Below are 15,387 nucleotides of genomic sequence, written 5' to 3' on the forward strand. Positions count from 1 at the left end.
CCTGATACCAACATAAAGGTGCCTGTTTACTCGTCGCCAGACTCGAAGAAATCGTCCTCTTCTTCCCCTGTTCCTTGAGCAGCATTTTGCTTGGCCTCCTTCTTGTCTCCCAAACCAATCTGCACGTCCGCGCCCAAACCAACGACCACACCATCCACTTGACCCTTTTTCAAATCCGTCTCCGGCTCGCTCTTGAGCTTGCTCTCCTCCATCAACCTCTTGGTCTCCAACAAGAGATCATACCGCCGTTTGGTGGGCTTGTCCATCTTTTCGCATTCTTCGGTTGATGGTACGGGATGAAGCAGTGGGGGAAGTTTGAGCTTGGGTTTTGAAGAATCGTCATCGTCATCTTCGTCCTCTGTCTGGTTAGGGTTACTGGGGAAAAGGGAAATGTATTTTTGAGTGTTTCTTATATCAAATGTCAGCTTTTTTGGGGGTGCAAATGAGGGATGATGGGCTTGAGAGCTTACGGGTAGTGTAAGACATAATTGAGCATAATCCTAGCATCAAGCAGCTCTTCCTCGTGCTTGGATCGTTTCTTGCTCGACGTTTCAGAGTCCAAGAGTTTTCGCTTGAATCGCTTGATTAATCGAACAAGCTTTTGACGTTCTGCAAGACATTAATCGAATGTCGACATTTTGAGTAAAGACAATGGAAAGATGTTTGACTGACCAAAGAACTTGACCTGATAAAACGGTTAGCACACGTTCTCGCATAGATCTACGGGGACATACCTTGTGATACTTGGCTCCATTCTTCCTTTCCACCTCCCTCCTCTCAGCAGCAGCCAAATCCGCTTCCAAACTCGTCAGCCTTCTCTGGGTAGACACACGCAACCCTGGTTCGAGATTTTCCTATCAACCCCCCCAAATTCCATTCCGTCGATTAGCACACACGTATCACCGTCAACAATGGTCTCCCACCACCTCGTTCGGACGCACCTTGGCCAACAATCGTTTCGTCTGTCTGATACTAGACTTTAACTTGCTCAATCCGGGGATACCGGCTCCATCTCGTGCTTCCGTGGCTGGGATCCTGTGCGTAGGTTTGGGTCGGGCAGGCTTGTCAGAGGAAGAAGGGTCCGAAGGGTTCGGTCGGGGTTTGCGGTACGGGTGAGCGCCTTTGCGTTGTTTCTTGTCGGCAGGCATGTTGAGCGGATTTGCGTTTAGATGATAGTGCCAGGTGAAGAGGATGACAAGGACTGGTATGGCAGGTTTCGTTCGTTATTGAAGTTTTCTAAAAGTCGGTGGGCGCACAAGTGGAGGCGCGATTGAGCCCAAATGGTTTTAGCCTATGGGTAGTTTGATCCTATATATTGTATATTGCTGCAGTTCAACAATTGCCCCGTGGCTGAGTTGGTTACAGCGGTTGACTGTTAGTTAATAATTAATTAACACTAATAATCAGACGGTCGAGAGTTCGAGTCTCTCCGGGGCAGGATTCTTTTTTGTTTTTGTTTTTATGTTTAACTCTCCAACCAAGCAATAGAGGTGGTGTTATAATCACGTATTTTTATCACGTACATGAATGTACCCAAGAATTCAGCCAATCGGGTACATGGATGGTCATCGTCGCGTTGAAACTCTTAGTACCACCCGCTCGCGCTCTTCCATGGTGAGGCTGCCATGTAAGGCCGAAGAGAAAATTCCTACCCTAGCTAGGTACATCTGCAGGGCCAGATGAGGTTTGTCCAATGCGTATATATAATGACCTTGCGTTGGTCATATTTGGATAGCCAGCAGCCTCTCTCGCGAAATTGCAAACGATGTCCAGATCTTGGCTGGCCTTGTGCAGCTGAGACCTCGTCCAGTTAAGGATTTCGGCATCCCCAGCTGACATGGGCTTTCCCCAGTGGCGCTTGTGCTCGTTCGTTTGCAGCACAGCGGCCACATTCGAGCGGGCACTTGCGGCCGCGCAAAGGAGGGGGTAGGCGTCATGCCTGAGACGCCTGTCAGCCTGGTCAATGTGTTTCATGTCAGAGACGTTTCAAACCTCACAATAAGGGGATATTGTTACTCACTGGCCAGAGTATCGTGTTCGGCATCACCAACCAATGGATTGCCAGCTGCAAAATTTTCGACCGCGAGTACCTGGGAAGGAATGTCGAAAGGGTTATGTAGGTACTGCTCCTTTGCGCCAGCCGCTTTCTTTGTTTTTTTTGCAGGTGCCGCCACCACATCGCTTTCATCGGTCTATCCCTTCTTTTAGCACAGGGTACCATAACGACGCATACTCACGGCTTCTCGAGCGTGATGGCCTCCGTTTGCCACCCTCCTCTGCCACCTTTGCCTTCTTTGCTGACTCTTCCTCTCCCACGCCGCGAGTGCTCGCGCTGGAAAACTTTGCAGCTGGCAATCCACTGGTTGGTGATGCCGAACACGATACTCTGGCCAGTGAGTAACAATATCCCCTTATTGATGAGGTTGAAAGAAAGAAGGAAGAAAGAAAGGAGACCCTTTTATCCGTTGGCTGATGGGGAATAAAAGTGGCGTGGGCCAAAGCGCAATCGAAAGGAACCCCGTTTCGGTATGTGTCCCCAGCATACCTCGCACAAGGACGAGGCCAGTTGTTCCGACGGAGAGGGAATTGCAGAGATGGAAACGCTCTTACTGCTGCCCGAGTACGGGCCAAGATGCAACGCCGCAACTGCATGGCCATGCAAAAACGAAGCACGTATGAAACGGGAAGCAGTGTTTTAAGTGAACTGATCTTCGAGGCTTCATATTCTTCCATCTTTACCAAAGACGATTCAATCAGGACGTCAGGTCGTACGCGCACTACATGCTTGATACGATAAAGCTCAGCACAGAACATCGTTTTGAAAAGGAGAATGATGAACTAGAAGATATTTCTTTTTGACACTGTAAGCCAGGGAGGTGCTGTTAATGTTGTTGCTTGCTCGTCTGGAAGGTAAAAAGTACGGGGAAATATGTGGAGAGACTCGGAACTGTTGCGAGGACAACAACGTACGTATATCGCTGGAGGCTGATGACTGCTTGCTTGTTTTATCGGGAGCGATATCGCATGTAAATATGCCGTCTTTCTATGGTGGATCATGATGTCGATTTCTTGAATTCAAATCGGCCAACGATCTTTGGCCGCTGATGTTCGCGGACGCGCGCGTCTTTTGACAACATTTTCTTGACCACACCATTCTTTACGCCACCAATAGCAGCGTTTGGTATTCCATCGTACCTACTATACCTTACTCGAACATGGCCACTCAAGTCCCTCCATCGACCACCCCTACTCCGTTCGCTAACCGTCCGGCTCCCCCGACGAAAGATCTCGAGATTCCCGAGGACTACAAAAAGACTTTCCGCGTAAGTTGAACCGTCGCTTGCACTGAATCATTTTAAATTGTTGGCTGACTTTATTGACAGGGAAGAGGGACTGTTAGCAAGGTTCGTGATATAATCGATGGTTATGAGACGACTCTGCGCAACAGTCGTTGACATGCCGCCGTTGTAGTTCGTCGACCCCTGTGAAGCGGCTAGGAAGGCGTCTTTAGATTGTCTCGAAAGGACACAATACAACCGCTCAGAGGTATGTCAGCTTGTTCAGCACAATATGTCGGCTTGTTCAACATAACTGGGCTTGATTAATGTGATATCCTTCAGTGTACCGACTTTTTCACCGCGTACAAGGAATGTAAAGGAAACTGGGTACGTATCCATGTATCGGCGTCATGCGCATGATCTTTTATCCTGCCAAGATTGACTGACTCCTCGCCATGATAGCTTGCGCAACGGAAAGAAGACAGGATGAAAGGAAGAGATACTGTCTGAGGCTTCATCACCACACTATCCTTGGGGGAGGGGGGATCCGGTTCATTATGCATTTCTACGGCCTATGGTGCCGTGTAAGCCGTTATGTTACTGTTGTCACATATGGAATCGGGCATCGGATCGGCTAGTCGCAGCCATTCCTGATGACTAAGTATACATTTTAATCATTTAGTACAGGGGATCAAACACAAGGCAAATTGTGTTGGAAAGGCCCGGTCGATAGCCTCTTTTTTGAGATGAAGCAGTGCGTGTAATGAGTCAAGCTTTGTAATGGCGATTAGAAATGACCAGAGGGTAATTAGAAGCTGGTTGGAAAGATGATTACAAATCATCGGCCGACGTCACCGCCTTCGGAAGTTATTTATTAATACTTTGTTTTTTCTCAAGCGGCTCTTACTTCCGCAAACCGGATATCATTTCTCTTGTCCCTCATCATCTGCATCTCCTTACCCCCTACTTATACGCCAGAGCGCCCAGAACAGAAATACTTCCACCACAATTTATAGCGCTCGAGGAAACACATCCATCGGTATTCGACATGGCCACATTGGGCAGTCCGCCACACAGGCAACGCTCTGCCTCAAATAGCAGCCTCTTGTCCTCTATCGTGAACACAATCCCTGCGCCCCTTACCAATTTATTCACTTCTCCAAGAGTAGAACAAAGGGTCTTGCTCGAAGAAGACGAAGTTCCTCTAGAAGAAGGGAGCCAGTCGCTTAGCAAAGAAGCTCCTGTCGGATTACGGAGGGTCGAACTGAGAGTAGGAGGAATGACCGTGAGTGGGGTCACATGGTTGGGTCCGCATCAAGCTAACACGAGGTAGTGTGGGGCGTGTGTGGCATCCATCGAGTCTCAGCTGAAGCAACCCGGTATTAAAAGCATCCAGATATCTCTGCTTGCTGAGCGAGGGGTAGTAGAATACGATGAGAACTTTGTCAAGGCGGATGGAGAGCATTGGACAGACGACAAGATTGCCGAGGAAATAGAAGACATTGGGTTCGAAGCCACTGTCGTCGAAAAGAGTGAAGTGCAAGAGGTGGAATTACGTGTATATGGGTAAGTCATTGTGACTAGCAACAGAGTCACAGCTAACCTGTCAACAGACTGGAGAACCAAGAAATAGTCAGCAGTTTGCTATCGACTACAGAGGGGATCCCTGGTGTCCATTCTGCCGTTCTTCTGCCGCCCTACTCCCACCTCGCCCTAACACATTCCCCTCTATTAATCTCTCTTCGTTCAATCGTCGACACGCTTTCCGCATCTTTCCCACAGCTATCATTTTTACCAGTATCAAACAATGATGATTCTCAAATAGCGTCTCTGCAAAAGCACAAGGAAGCAGCTTTATGGAAAAGGACGCTTTTCTTATCGGCCATATTTGCTGTCCCCGTGTTTATCATTGGGATGCTAAGCATGTATCTGCCGATGTGGTTGATGGGATGGACTATGTGGAAAGTTGTGACGGGGATCTATCTTGGGGATCTCGTCTGTCTGGTGCTTACACTGCCTGTGCAAACCTGGCTGGCAAAGAAGTTTTATCTGAATGCTTGGAAATCTATCAAGCACGGATCAGCTACCATGTACGCGGAACCCTCCATCCATGTTGTATCTACTTTGCTAATCCAAAAATAGGGATGTTCTGGTTGTTCTTGGAACATCCTCTGCTTTCTGTTACTCTGTCCTTGCCATGTTCTTCGCCATGTTCTCATCCGACCCGGACTACCGCCCTCAAACCTTCTTTGACACTTCCACCATGTTAATCACTTTCGTCTCCCTTGGTCGATACATCGAAAACATCGCCAAAGGCAAGACTTCCGCCGCTCTTACCGACCTCTTGTCCCTCACTCCTTCCTCCGCTACGATTTACGTTGATCCCCCTGCGGAGGGCGAGCTGCCGGATTCTTCTGCCAAGACACGTAAAGTCCCCACTGAACTCGTTCAGGTCGGTGATGTCGTACTTCTTGTTCCTGGTGAGAAGATCCCGGCCGATGGTACCGTCTTAACCGGCTCAACATCAGTTGACGAATCCATGGTAACTGGCGAAGCTCTTCCCATGCCTAAAACAGCCGGTTCTCAGGTGATCGGCGGTACGGTAAACGGATTGGGGACCATCACTTTCCGGGTCACCCGCGCTGGAGCCGACACCGCCCTTTCCCAGATTGTTAAACTCGTAGAGGATGCTCAGACTTCAAAGGCACCTATTCAAGAGTTTGCCGATCGCGTCGCTGGTATCTTTGTCCCCATTGTCATCACTCTCTCGTTGTCGACGTTTGTGATATGGATGATCATTTCGCTTCTCTCGTCTTATGGCAGCTTGCCAGAGGTTTTCCATTCTCCTGGCGTGGGCAGATTTGGTGTTTGCCTCAAGCTCTGCATCTCTGTGGTCGTTGTGGCTTGCCCATGCGCTTTGGGGTTGAGCACCCCTACAGCCGTGATGGTCGGTACAGGGGTCGGTGCTAAGAACGGTATCCTTATCAAGGGCGGAAAAGCCCTTGAAGCGTGCAAGGGCGTCAAGAGGGTTGTTTTGGACAAGACTGGAACGGTGACAGAAGGCAGGATGGCTGTTGTCTCGGTCGTTTGGGCTTCCTCGTCTAGCGGTGTCAACATTGGACAAGGGGACTTGGACACTGCCGCCACGTTGTCTACTACAACGTCTGCCAACCCTCTTCAACGACACACTATCATCTCCCTTATTTCTCTTGCCGAAGCCAGGTCTGAACATCCCTTGGGTATGGCTGTTGCCGCGCATGGGCGTGAAATTCTCTCCAACGCTGGCCTTCCACCTCCGAACGGCGAGGTCGTCGAGTTTGAGAGCCATACCGGTGAAGGCCTCGAGGCTGTCGTCAAACTTTCTGGCGGTGCGGTTGAGGAGTGTATCCGGATCGGCAAAGCAGATTTTGTGCTGTCCAACAACAGCAAATTTGGTGAAGCTTATGCTGAGAAGCAACTTAGTATGCCAAGCGAAATCCTCGAGTTTGAACATGATCAAATGGCTCTTGCCAGGACTGTCATCTTCGTCTCAATCATCCGCCCTACCGGTGTGGTTCCCGTCGCCGCCCTCTCTTTATCTGATTCCCCCAAGCCGACCTCCGCTCAAGCCATCCGTGCCCTCAAGAATATGGGTATCAAGGTGACCATGCTTACAGGTGACGCTGCTGCTACCGCTCAAGCGGTCGCCCGACAGGTCGGTATCGACGAGGACGAGGTTTACTCTGGCGTAAGCCCCAAAGGGAAGGCCAAGATTGTCCAAGATCTTGATGGAGCCAGCGGTGGCGTAGCCATGGTTGGCGACGGTATCAATGATTCTCCCGCTCTTGTTGCAGCTTCTCTCGGTATCGCCCTTTCTTCCGGTACATCTATTGCCATCGAAGCGGCCGATGTCGTCCTCGTGCGATCCGACTTGCTGGACGTTGTTGCAGCCCTCGACTTGGGTCAGGTCATCTTCAGGAAAATCAAGGCCAACTTGATCTGGGCGTGCTGCTATAATGTGCTGATGATCCCCTTGGCGATGGGTGTATTATTGCCATGGGGTATCCATCTTCATCCAATGATGGCTGCGGCGGCTATGGCGTTTAGCAGTGTTTCCGTTGTGGTATCGAGTTTGACTTTGAAGGTGAGCACATATCGAATTGTTACACTCTGGATGATGGTACGGTGCTGATCGGGGGTTTTTTATTTTCCTTTTCCTTTTTGTCAGTGGTGGACTCGGCCCCAGTCGTCAATCGCTTCCGGAGAAACCTACATTCACCCAAGTCCTCGCAAGAGTGTTGTGTCTGTCTTCGTCGAGGGCGCCAGAGACACCATCATGGATGGTGTTGATCGCCTTGCAGAGAAGCTACCCTTCTTGAAGAGATTTACTGAAAGAAGAGGAAATGTACCCTCGACGGCAGAGTACGAGGCTATTCCTTTAGGTCAAGCGGGAGTGTATGAGGTGTAGGCTATGTTTGTTTCTTATGGACCTTTGGGTTTTGTTTTTTGGTCATTTTCGTAGTAATCTGTGTACATTTTTGAATATTGAATAAATGTATCCTATGCCAATGTTTTTTTATTTTATTTTATTTCAAACTGGTATTTATACAACATGCTGCATTTGTGCTCCTTCTACATCTAAATGTAGTTTTTATCTAATGATGTACAGTCCCTCCTTTACCCCATTTTTCTTCCAAGAAATCATTCATCCACTCGTACACTTCCCGGTACGCCATCCGCTTATCCATTGAATGATTGCTGAACGTTGCGGGAAAAGAGTAATTAGACATGTTTTTTTTTCTTTCTTTTTTCTTTCGGGTTGATAAAAACGCTTGGCGGAACTTACGAATCAGTAAACATCCTAAACCTCCACCCTCTCACTTGCTCCTGCGTCAACTTATCCAAAAGCGCCGCACTATTCATATAGTGGACATTATCGTCCCCGCTTCCATGTGCCCAGATGAAATCGACTTTATCGCCCGAAAAGGAAGTGACATTGTTCACTGCCGAGGTGGTGTACCCGTCCTTGTTGGCGGAGGGAGTTGACATGTATCGTTCGGTGTAGATGGAGTCGTAGTAAAGCCAATCTGTGACGGGTGCGACGGCCACTATAGTGTAGTGAAAATAAAAATAAAAATAAAATGTGAGAATGATTTCTACCAAGATGGAAAGGATACAGGGCAAGGCTTACTTCCGAGAGTGAATATACCAGAATCGGCTTCAATAGCCTTACAAGTCATGTATCCTCCATAACTCTAATCATCCCAATCAGCTCTTTTTTTATTCCTCCAAGAGCGACATTCCCAAGAAAAGCAAATTCCGCACTCACCCATCCCCAAATCCCAATCCTCGATCTATCCACATAAACCCTCTTCGCCATCTCCCTCGCCGCCGCGACCTGATCCTGCACCTCCCAATGCCCCAAATCATCCCTCACCGGGTTCCTCAGATTCCTACCTCTAAACCCCGTTCCACGACCGTCGAGCATGATGATAATGTACCGCTGGGAGGCAGCGAGGTAAGAATGCCAATCCCTTTCGAATCGGTTAGACACCATTTGAGAGCCGGGTCCGCCGTAGACGCGGATCAGGACGGGGTACTTTTTGCGGCCGGTGATGTCGAGGTTGGGAGGAAGGATCTCGAGCATGTTGAGTTCTGCATATACCGAAGAAAGGAGGCTGTTGTTAGTGGGAAACTGGACGGGACGAGAGAGATGAAAGGGTGCATTACCGTAGCCATCATTTTCGATAGTCGTCCTCGTGACAAGAGGTTTCAAGAATTCTGAAACTGTCTTGTTCAGTCCTGCATTACCTTCCAATAACACATTCGCTCCTTTTCATCCCAACCCGTAGCCAAAGAAAAGGGAAAAAAGAGAAAAACATCTCATCAGCATTCCCTCCCAGTAGAAAAGTAATCGAAGCCCCCGTTCCCCCCATAAAGATACTCACGATTCTCTCCAGACCCAGCTTCTATCAACCTCTGCCAAGGTACTTCTGGCCCTTTATACCCCAAGACATAATACCCCGCTTTGGGAGAGAAGGAAGCTTCAAAATATCCAGGGGAAGTAGTATCTGTCAATGCGGCCATGCTACTCATCGATGCGTCTTGATCCTCTTCATCATCGATGGATGAAAGAGTGGGTAAGGGGATAGAGTAGATGTGTCTGTCGATAGAAGGGGTTGCAGCTGTAAAGTAACTGTATCGTCATGGGATGAATCAGCACATGAACATGTTTATTCATGTGACACAGGTGAGTGAGAGGGGAAAAAGGTGGGGTGGGGGATGTTAAAGAAAAAACATACACAAGGCCCTTTTCGGTATCAACCCCCGATATCTCGGTGACTTCCCATTCTCCTGCAGTGATCCACCGAGGCTTACTAGCGTTCAACGGAGTGAACAGCGCAATGTGGTTGTACCCTTGATTAGGGACGATGTCGAGGTATCCTTGGACTGGCCCTTTAACGGGGATGACGTTCTGGCCCTATAAATGAGAAAAAGAAACAAAGAAAGAATTTTGTACAAGGTTAGCTCGTTTGTTTAGGGAGGAAGTGGGAAGTTATGAAAAGGAGGGCACTTGCATGATCGATCCATCCATCATCGCCTTCCTCCCCGTCCTTCCCTAACCGCCTCACAATCTCCCCTTCCACCTTTGCTTCATGGTCGCTCCCAAACTGGAAAAGAACGACGTTCCCGTCCCTCGCAGCTCTATCAATCTCTTTAACGAGGAGGGCATCATCGGCTACCCAGCCAATTTCGGTGAGGATGCGGTCTGGGAGAGGGAACTCGCCTGGCCAGGTGAGACGTTGTGCGGTGGCCGAGGTGGCGGAGGAGGAGAGGGAAGAGAGGGAAAAAGTGTGGACTGTGACGGTGGGGTTGGGTGTACCAGGTTTGGGGTATCTGTTGTAAAAGTCAGCCAGAGTACCACAAGCGGAAAGAAAAAAGGAAAAGGGGCCCCTACTTCATATCCAGCTCGGTCTGGTACTGATGCACCTTGAACGCATCATTCGATGGGTTATAATACTGCAACTTGAAATCATGTACTTTACTCTCATCGCTTCTCAAAAAAGCAACCCTCTTGCCATCAGGACTCCACCAGAGGGCGGTATCCGTTTCAAACACTTCTTCTTCGTATACCCAGTCGGGGACGCCGTTGAAGATTGTGTGGCTTCCATCGGTTGTTACTCTTACATGTGAAGGGGAGGAGGAGGAGGAGGAGGGGACAGAGGAGAGGTCATCTTCAGAGATGATATAGACGTCGTTCTTACTGACAAACGCCAATGCATGCCCGACAGGCGACCACGTACACTTTGCTATAGTCGGCGGGCTGGTCGGCGGGATGACAGGAAACGTAGCCGAATCTTGTCGACGATGTATCCAGTAGTTCCCGAATGACGAGTGCCGCCACTGTTTGAGATGGTCGGTTCTGAAGAGGACGTACTGCATATCAGCTGAGAGGGCCCATCCCGTCCAGGGGAGTCGATTGCCCTCAAGGTCAAGGACAAGCGATGCGTTGACGAGAAGGGTGTCGGTGGTCATGTTGCGGACGGTGTTGAGGACAATGTTTCCTTCCTTGTTGATATGTGAGAACGTGCCGTCTTCCGCTGTGTACCCGTATGACGAACATGATCAGCATGTAAATGAAAGCAAGATTCTCCATCTGCCCGGTACCTACCCTCCTTGACCCAGTCAATCTGCTTGCTGTAGGCATTGAACGTGCCGTTAAACACATGGTCCATGGTGATATGCTTTGTGCCACCTTTGGACGAGAAAGAGGGTACCGAGTATCCTGAAGCAGCGAGCACGCCGATGATACCTGCGAAAGTGACGATAACGACGAGGACGGCGAGTACCTTGCGTGACTTGTTCCGAGGATGTGTCTGGGTGGCAGAGTGTGTCAGTCTGTAACAGAAAGCGGGAAGAGGAGCAAAGAGCTTACCCGGCTGGATTCGACAGTGTAGCCCTCTCCATCGTCGTCGTCTGGATAGACGTGGATACCTTGTTCGATGGTGGGATCGTCTCTGAAAGCCGTGTGTTTTTCCTGGAATGGGTCTATGTCCAGGTTGTCATGGTATATGGTGGATGTGGATGAGCGTGGAGAGCGCTGTGGATGGTCATAGTCATAGCCTTGTGGTGGCATCGCAGCGAGCGGGGAGTCGAAAGACGAGAGATGAAGATGCAATCGCGCGGAGATGTAAATTGTTATTGTCTTGTCGGTTATTGTTGCTGGATGTATCTTTGGATTCCACTCGTCATTCCGCCATGATCAAGTTTATCCTCGTACAAGTAAGCATCGCCGCCATCTGCACCAGCTAATCTCGCACCAGAATAGACAAGGCAAGACACGGCTCTCAAAATGGTATGCCCCGTACGACGACGACGAAAAGGTCAGACATGTTCCCCTCTCTACTTTCATCCACGACTATCCACAACCACTGCTAATATCCACACCCACTCTGCAGGTCAGGTTACGGGGCGAAGTACACCGACTCATAGCGCCTAGAGACCAAAAGTACCAATCCAACTTTGTCGAGGTGCGTCCGGGAGACAACGTCGCTCTCCCTCCGTGTCACCGCTGATCAAGCCACTCCTTGCTGCTCTTACATTGACAATTCCGACTCTTCCCTCCTTGCCTGGGCGCATGGTTGTGTGCTCTAGTTCCGGGACGACAAGGTCATCTACCGACGATACGCCGGTCTCTTCTTCTGTGTCTGCGTGGACTCCAACGACAATGAGCTCGCGTACCTCGAGGCGATCCATCTCTTTGTAGAGGTTCTCGGTGAGTATGGCTACAGGGTCAAGGCCATAGCGGGTTTCCACTTGCTACCGGCTAGATTGTTCGGGTACTGGCGAGGTAACGATATTGAGCTGACTGGCGGTACGCGCAGACGCCTTTTTCCAAAACGTCTGTGAACTGGACCTGGTATTCTCGTTTTACAAGGTCAGTCCGGGTGGCTTTGCATGGATGGAAACACTGCTGAGTGACTATGGCTACAGGTGTATGCGATCCTGGACGAAGTGTTCTTGGCCGGGGAGATTGAAGAGACGAGCAAGCAAGTGGTGCTGGACCGGCTGGATTACCTGGAGAAGCTGGATTAATATGGTATTTATATGTAGTGTAACTGTAGAATATGTGATTGTATACCCATCCGGCCGCCATGCGTGTATGTAGTGTAGACGGAGAGACAGGCGTGGACAAGTGTTATCCCTGGCGGCGACGGTGACTTGAGACTGCGACGATGACTCTTCTCTTCTTCTTCTCTATACTCCCTGCAATGTACATATAACAGCCATGTCCTCCAGCCATATATCCCTCCGCTCTCTCCCCCGCCTCCCCCCGCACGCACGACGTTTCCATGACTACATCAGAGGTCCAATGGACAGAGGTCTGTCTCCGCCCTACTCATCTCTGCGTCGCAAGCTGACCCGTTGCGTGTCTCCAGGGACATACAAAGTCCCGCTCTCCTCTCCCAAAGTAGTAGGAGCATTCTCTTCCAGAGGTCATCGAGAGTGCGTCCATCCAAACCCGCTATCAAGGCATTAACTCGTCGGAATACTGGTAGGTATCAAGAAGACGCATCGTCCATACAAGCTCTCCAGCTCAGCCCTCAAGAACTGCAATCGTCGTTGGCGAGACTCAAGAAACCTGTCCACTGGGACCCGTCCACTGCTGGTTCAGAGTTCTTCGCTCGGCAGATTGCTTATTTCGGCATCTTTGATGGGTACGTCGTCCTGTCGTCTTGTCTTTTGGTGTTATCCCAGTATCCAAGAGGTCGAAGAGACACGCTAACAACAAAGACAATACATGTAGACATGGAGGCAAACAAGTATCCCAATACCTTTCCAAACGACTGCACGCCCTGGTCGAACAAGTAGACTCGACATCGATCAGCCCGATAGTGGAATGGACGAAAGAAAAGCACGGCGGGTATTTCAAGCGATGGCGAGGCGGGGCTCTGCAGCGGTGGACACAGTGGGCGGATGGGAAGGGGGAGGAGGAAGGGGGGAGGGAAGGTATAGGAAAGGGCGAGGGGATTGAGGCGGAGAGTGGGCAGGAAACGATGTTGATGACTTTGGAGGAGAGGTTGACTCTGGCATTTCTCGAGGTAAAACGTTTTCCTCCAACATCTTATCTGGTGAAAACGAGTTGACACTGCGGTAATACGAACAGGCAGACAAGGAGATCTTGACAAGTATCGAAAAATCAGATCGATGCGGTTCAACAGCGTCCATCGCCCTTTTACATTCACTCGACAGTCCTTCACAACCATACTGGGCCGCCAAGAAGCTCGCACTTACAATCGCTCATTGCGGGTAAGTCGTCTCCACCCCTGCCCTCACCGCGTCTTCAGATCTGATACACTCCCGCTCCAAACTCTCTAGCGACACACGTGTCCTCCTGTGTAACCGCTCCACAGGCCTCGTCACTCCTCTCACCGAGAAACATCACGCCGAATCACGTATCGAAGCTTCCCGCCTCCGACGTATGGGCGCCGGTCTGTTAGTCTCGGATTCGTACGGCGAATCGAGGTGGATGGGCGCTGTGGAGAATACGAGGGGGTTTGGGGATGGGAGATGGAAGCCGTCCGGGGTTACTGTCGAGCCGCAGGTTGAGACGAGGGTTGTTGATGGTGAGTTTCAATAACCGTCTATGCATTCAAATAAGGAGAAAGAGGAGAAGGCGGGGATGCTGACGCAGTTACGCTGGAAAAAAAAAGGCGATGCCCACGCATACATGATCCTCGCCACAGACGGTATCACCTCCCTCATCTCCGACCAAGAAATCATCGACCTCGCCCGCCGTTCCCTCGATCCCTCCCGCGCAGCCAAGACGATCGTCCATTTCGCAGAAGATTTGGGCGCTTCCGATAATTGTACGTGTGTGGTAGTGCCCCTTGCTGGGTGGGGGGATGTAGGAGGGGAGGATAGGACGGAGGATAGGAGAGAATATAGGAGGCGGCATGCGGAGACGATGAATACGAGGATGCAGAGGATGTAGAGGGGGTTAAGAGGGGGAAGAAGAAAAGGAAGAAAGGTACAAAAGAGATTAGGCATTTAGAATTCATAAAATCCATTTTACTTTTACATACAACGTCGCATATATCCATCCATCATTCGCCGCAAAACATGGCATTGAGTTTGCCCCTCCCCAGAAAAGTCTAAAGATTGAATGGAATCGCAAATCGCTCATCTTAATCTTCGCCGAGGTAATGAGGCTTCTTCGGTCTTCCCTTTTTCCCGGTTACGGGTACGCCCAGTAACACATTCTCCATCTCTTTTTTGGTCAGTAGCACACCTTGACCGTCGGAAGAAAGACCGAGTCCTAGAGATTCCATCACCCGCGGGCCGAGTTCGACTAGGTGAGGTAGGAGAGCGATTTGTGTGTTAGCTTTTTACCTTTTTTTTTTTCTTTCTCTCTAGCGGTGGCAGTAATGGCAATGTTAAGGGGATGGAGATGGGAGATGGACATACCGCTCTGATGAGGACCCATCGCATCAAGGTCAAACGTATTCAGCTCGTCGGGATGTTCAATCACCCTCCTCGTCTTGTTGCCCCTCTTTCCACCAGCTCGCGGTCGAGGGATGGCACCGGTAAAAGAAGTGGATGGTCCCCCAGCTCCTGCTCCTGCTCCTGATCCAGTCCCAGTCCCAGTCCCAGACAATCCAGACGTTTCTGTCCCTTCCTGGATCCCTTGTCCTTGAGCTTGCTCCGATATATTCAAGACATGACCAGACGCAGGCACAGATGCAGGGATAGATTGATCCTTGGGACGAAGTGTACCAGGCTGAAACGTGATGCGTTGACTTGTGGAGAAGAGAGGTGGGTGCGTAGGGTTATGTGGGTCTTCGTGATCTATTTTATTTTTTTCATCCCGCAAGCCCAAGTCAGATGTGGATGGAGTGAAGAAAAAGGGAATAAGAGTCAGTCTCCAGCAAAGCAAACGTATAGGTGGGAGGAAAGGCGAGAGGGGAAAGACGGGACGTACTTCGGATAAGACCACATATAATCTCATCACCTATTAGCGGGGTGATATCCCCCTTGAATACTTGGTTCCCAAGCTTGAGAAACGGTGTCGGGGTATCGAGTCCCTACGTCGATGTGCCGTAGTTAGCTTAATACCTCTTACTTTCAA

General features: G+C 50.0%; 6 protein-coding genes and 1 non-coding gene across 7 annotated transcripts; 5 read left to right on the forward strand and 2 right to left on the reverse strand.

Moving 5' to 3' along the window:
* Nucleotides 1-26: 26 nt before the first annotated feature.
* CNBN1340 (hypothetical protein) lies at nt 27-1,148 on the reverse strand (the record flags this gene model as incomplete). The annotated part of the gene is made up of 4 exons (XM_766861.1): nt 27-408; nt 471-609; nt 686-854; nt 942-1,148. The coding sequence occupies 4 exons, from the start codon at nt 1,146-1,148 to the stop codon at nt 27-29; spliced, it is 897 nt and encodes a 298-aa protein (XP_771954.1).
* Nucleotides 1,149-1,340: 192 nt separating this feature from the next.
* Nucleotides 1,341-1,438, forward strand: CNBNt040. Its single transcript has 2 exons — nt 1,341-1,379; nt 1,402-1,438. It is a non-coding gene; the product is annotated as a tRNA-Asn (tRNA).
* Nucleotides 1,439-3,215: 1,777 nt separating this feature from the next.
* CNBN1350 (hypothetical protein) lies at nt 3,216-3,788 on the forward strand (the record flags this gene model as incomplete). The annotated part of the gene is made up of 5 exons (XM_766862.1): nt 3,216-3,323; nt 3,384-3,404; nt 3,472-3,546; nt 3,621-3,665; nt 3,741-3,788. The coding sequence occupies 5 exons, from the start codon at nt 3,216-3,218 to the stop codon at nt 3,786-3,788; spliced, it is 297 nt and encodes a 98-aa protein (XP_771955.1).
* Nucleotides 3,789-4,326: 538 nt separating this feature from the next.
* CNBN1360 (hypothetical protein) lies at nt 4,327-7,725 on the forward strand (the record flags this gene model as incomplete). Its single annotated transcript, XM_766863.1, has 5 exons — nt 4,327-4,563; nt 4,612-4,844; nt 4,892-5,368; nt 5,421-7,401; nt 7,486-7,725. The coding sequence occupies 5 exons, from the start codon at nt 4,327-4,329 to the stop codon at nt 7,723-7,725; spliced, it is 3,168 nt and encodes a 1,055-aa protein (XP_771956.1).
* Nucleotides 7,726-7,912: 187 nt separating this feature from the next.
* On the reverse strand, nt 7,913-11,394 carry CNBN1370 (hypothetical protein; the record flags this gene model as incomplete). Its single annotated transcript, XM_766864.1, has 11 exons — nt 7,913-8,015; nt 8,104-8,365; nt 8,449-8,512; nt 8,587-8,912; nt 8,988-9,089; nt 9,206-9,453; nt 9,560-9,738; nt 9,836-10,154; nt 10,216-10,858; nt 10,930-11,134; nt 11,194-11,394. 11 exons carry the CDS (start codon nt 11,392-11,394, stop codon nt 7,913-7,915), a joined length of 2,652 nt encoding a protein of 883 aa, XP_771957.1.
* Nucleotides 11,395-11,516: 122 nt separating this feature from the next.
* CNBN1380 (hypothetical protein) lies at nt 11,517-12,353 on the forward strand (the record flags this gene model as incomplete). The annotated part of the gene is made up of 5 exons (XM_766865.1): nt 11,517-11,540; nt 11,582-11,788; nt 11,913-12,033; nt 12,143-12,195; nt 12,252-12,353. 5 exons carry the CDS (start codon nt 11,517-11,519, stop codon nt 12,351-12,353), a joined length of 507 nt encoding a protein of 168 aa, XP_771958.1.
* A 193-nt stretch (nt 12,354-12,546) lies between these two features.
* CNBN1390 (hypothetical protein) lies at nt 12,547-14,253 on the forward strand (the record flags this gene model as incomplete). Its single annotated transcript, XM_766866.1, has 7 exons — nt 12,547-12,640; nt 12,698-12,764; nt 12,818-12,976; nt 13,066-13,360; nt 13,426-13,568; nt 13,638-13,885; nt 13,973-14,253. 7 exons carry the CDS (start codon nt 12,547-12,549, stop codon nt 14,251-14,253), a joined length of 1,287 nt encoding a protein of 428 aa, XP_771959.1.
* Nucleotides 14,254-15,387: the final 1,134 nt, after the last annotated feature.

The sequence above is a fragment of the Cryptococcus neoformans genome, chromosome 14, assembly GCF_000149385.1.
Source record: "Cryptococcus neoformans var. neoformans B-3501A chromosome 14, whole genome shotgun sequence".
Taxonomy (NCBI): domain Eukaryota; kingdom Fungi; phylum Basidiomycota; class Tremellomycetes; order Tremellales; family Cryptococcaceae; genus Cryptococcus; species Cryptococcus deneoformans.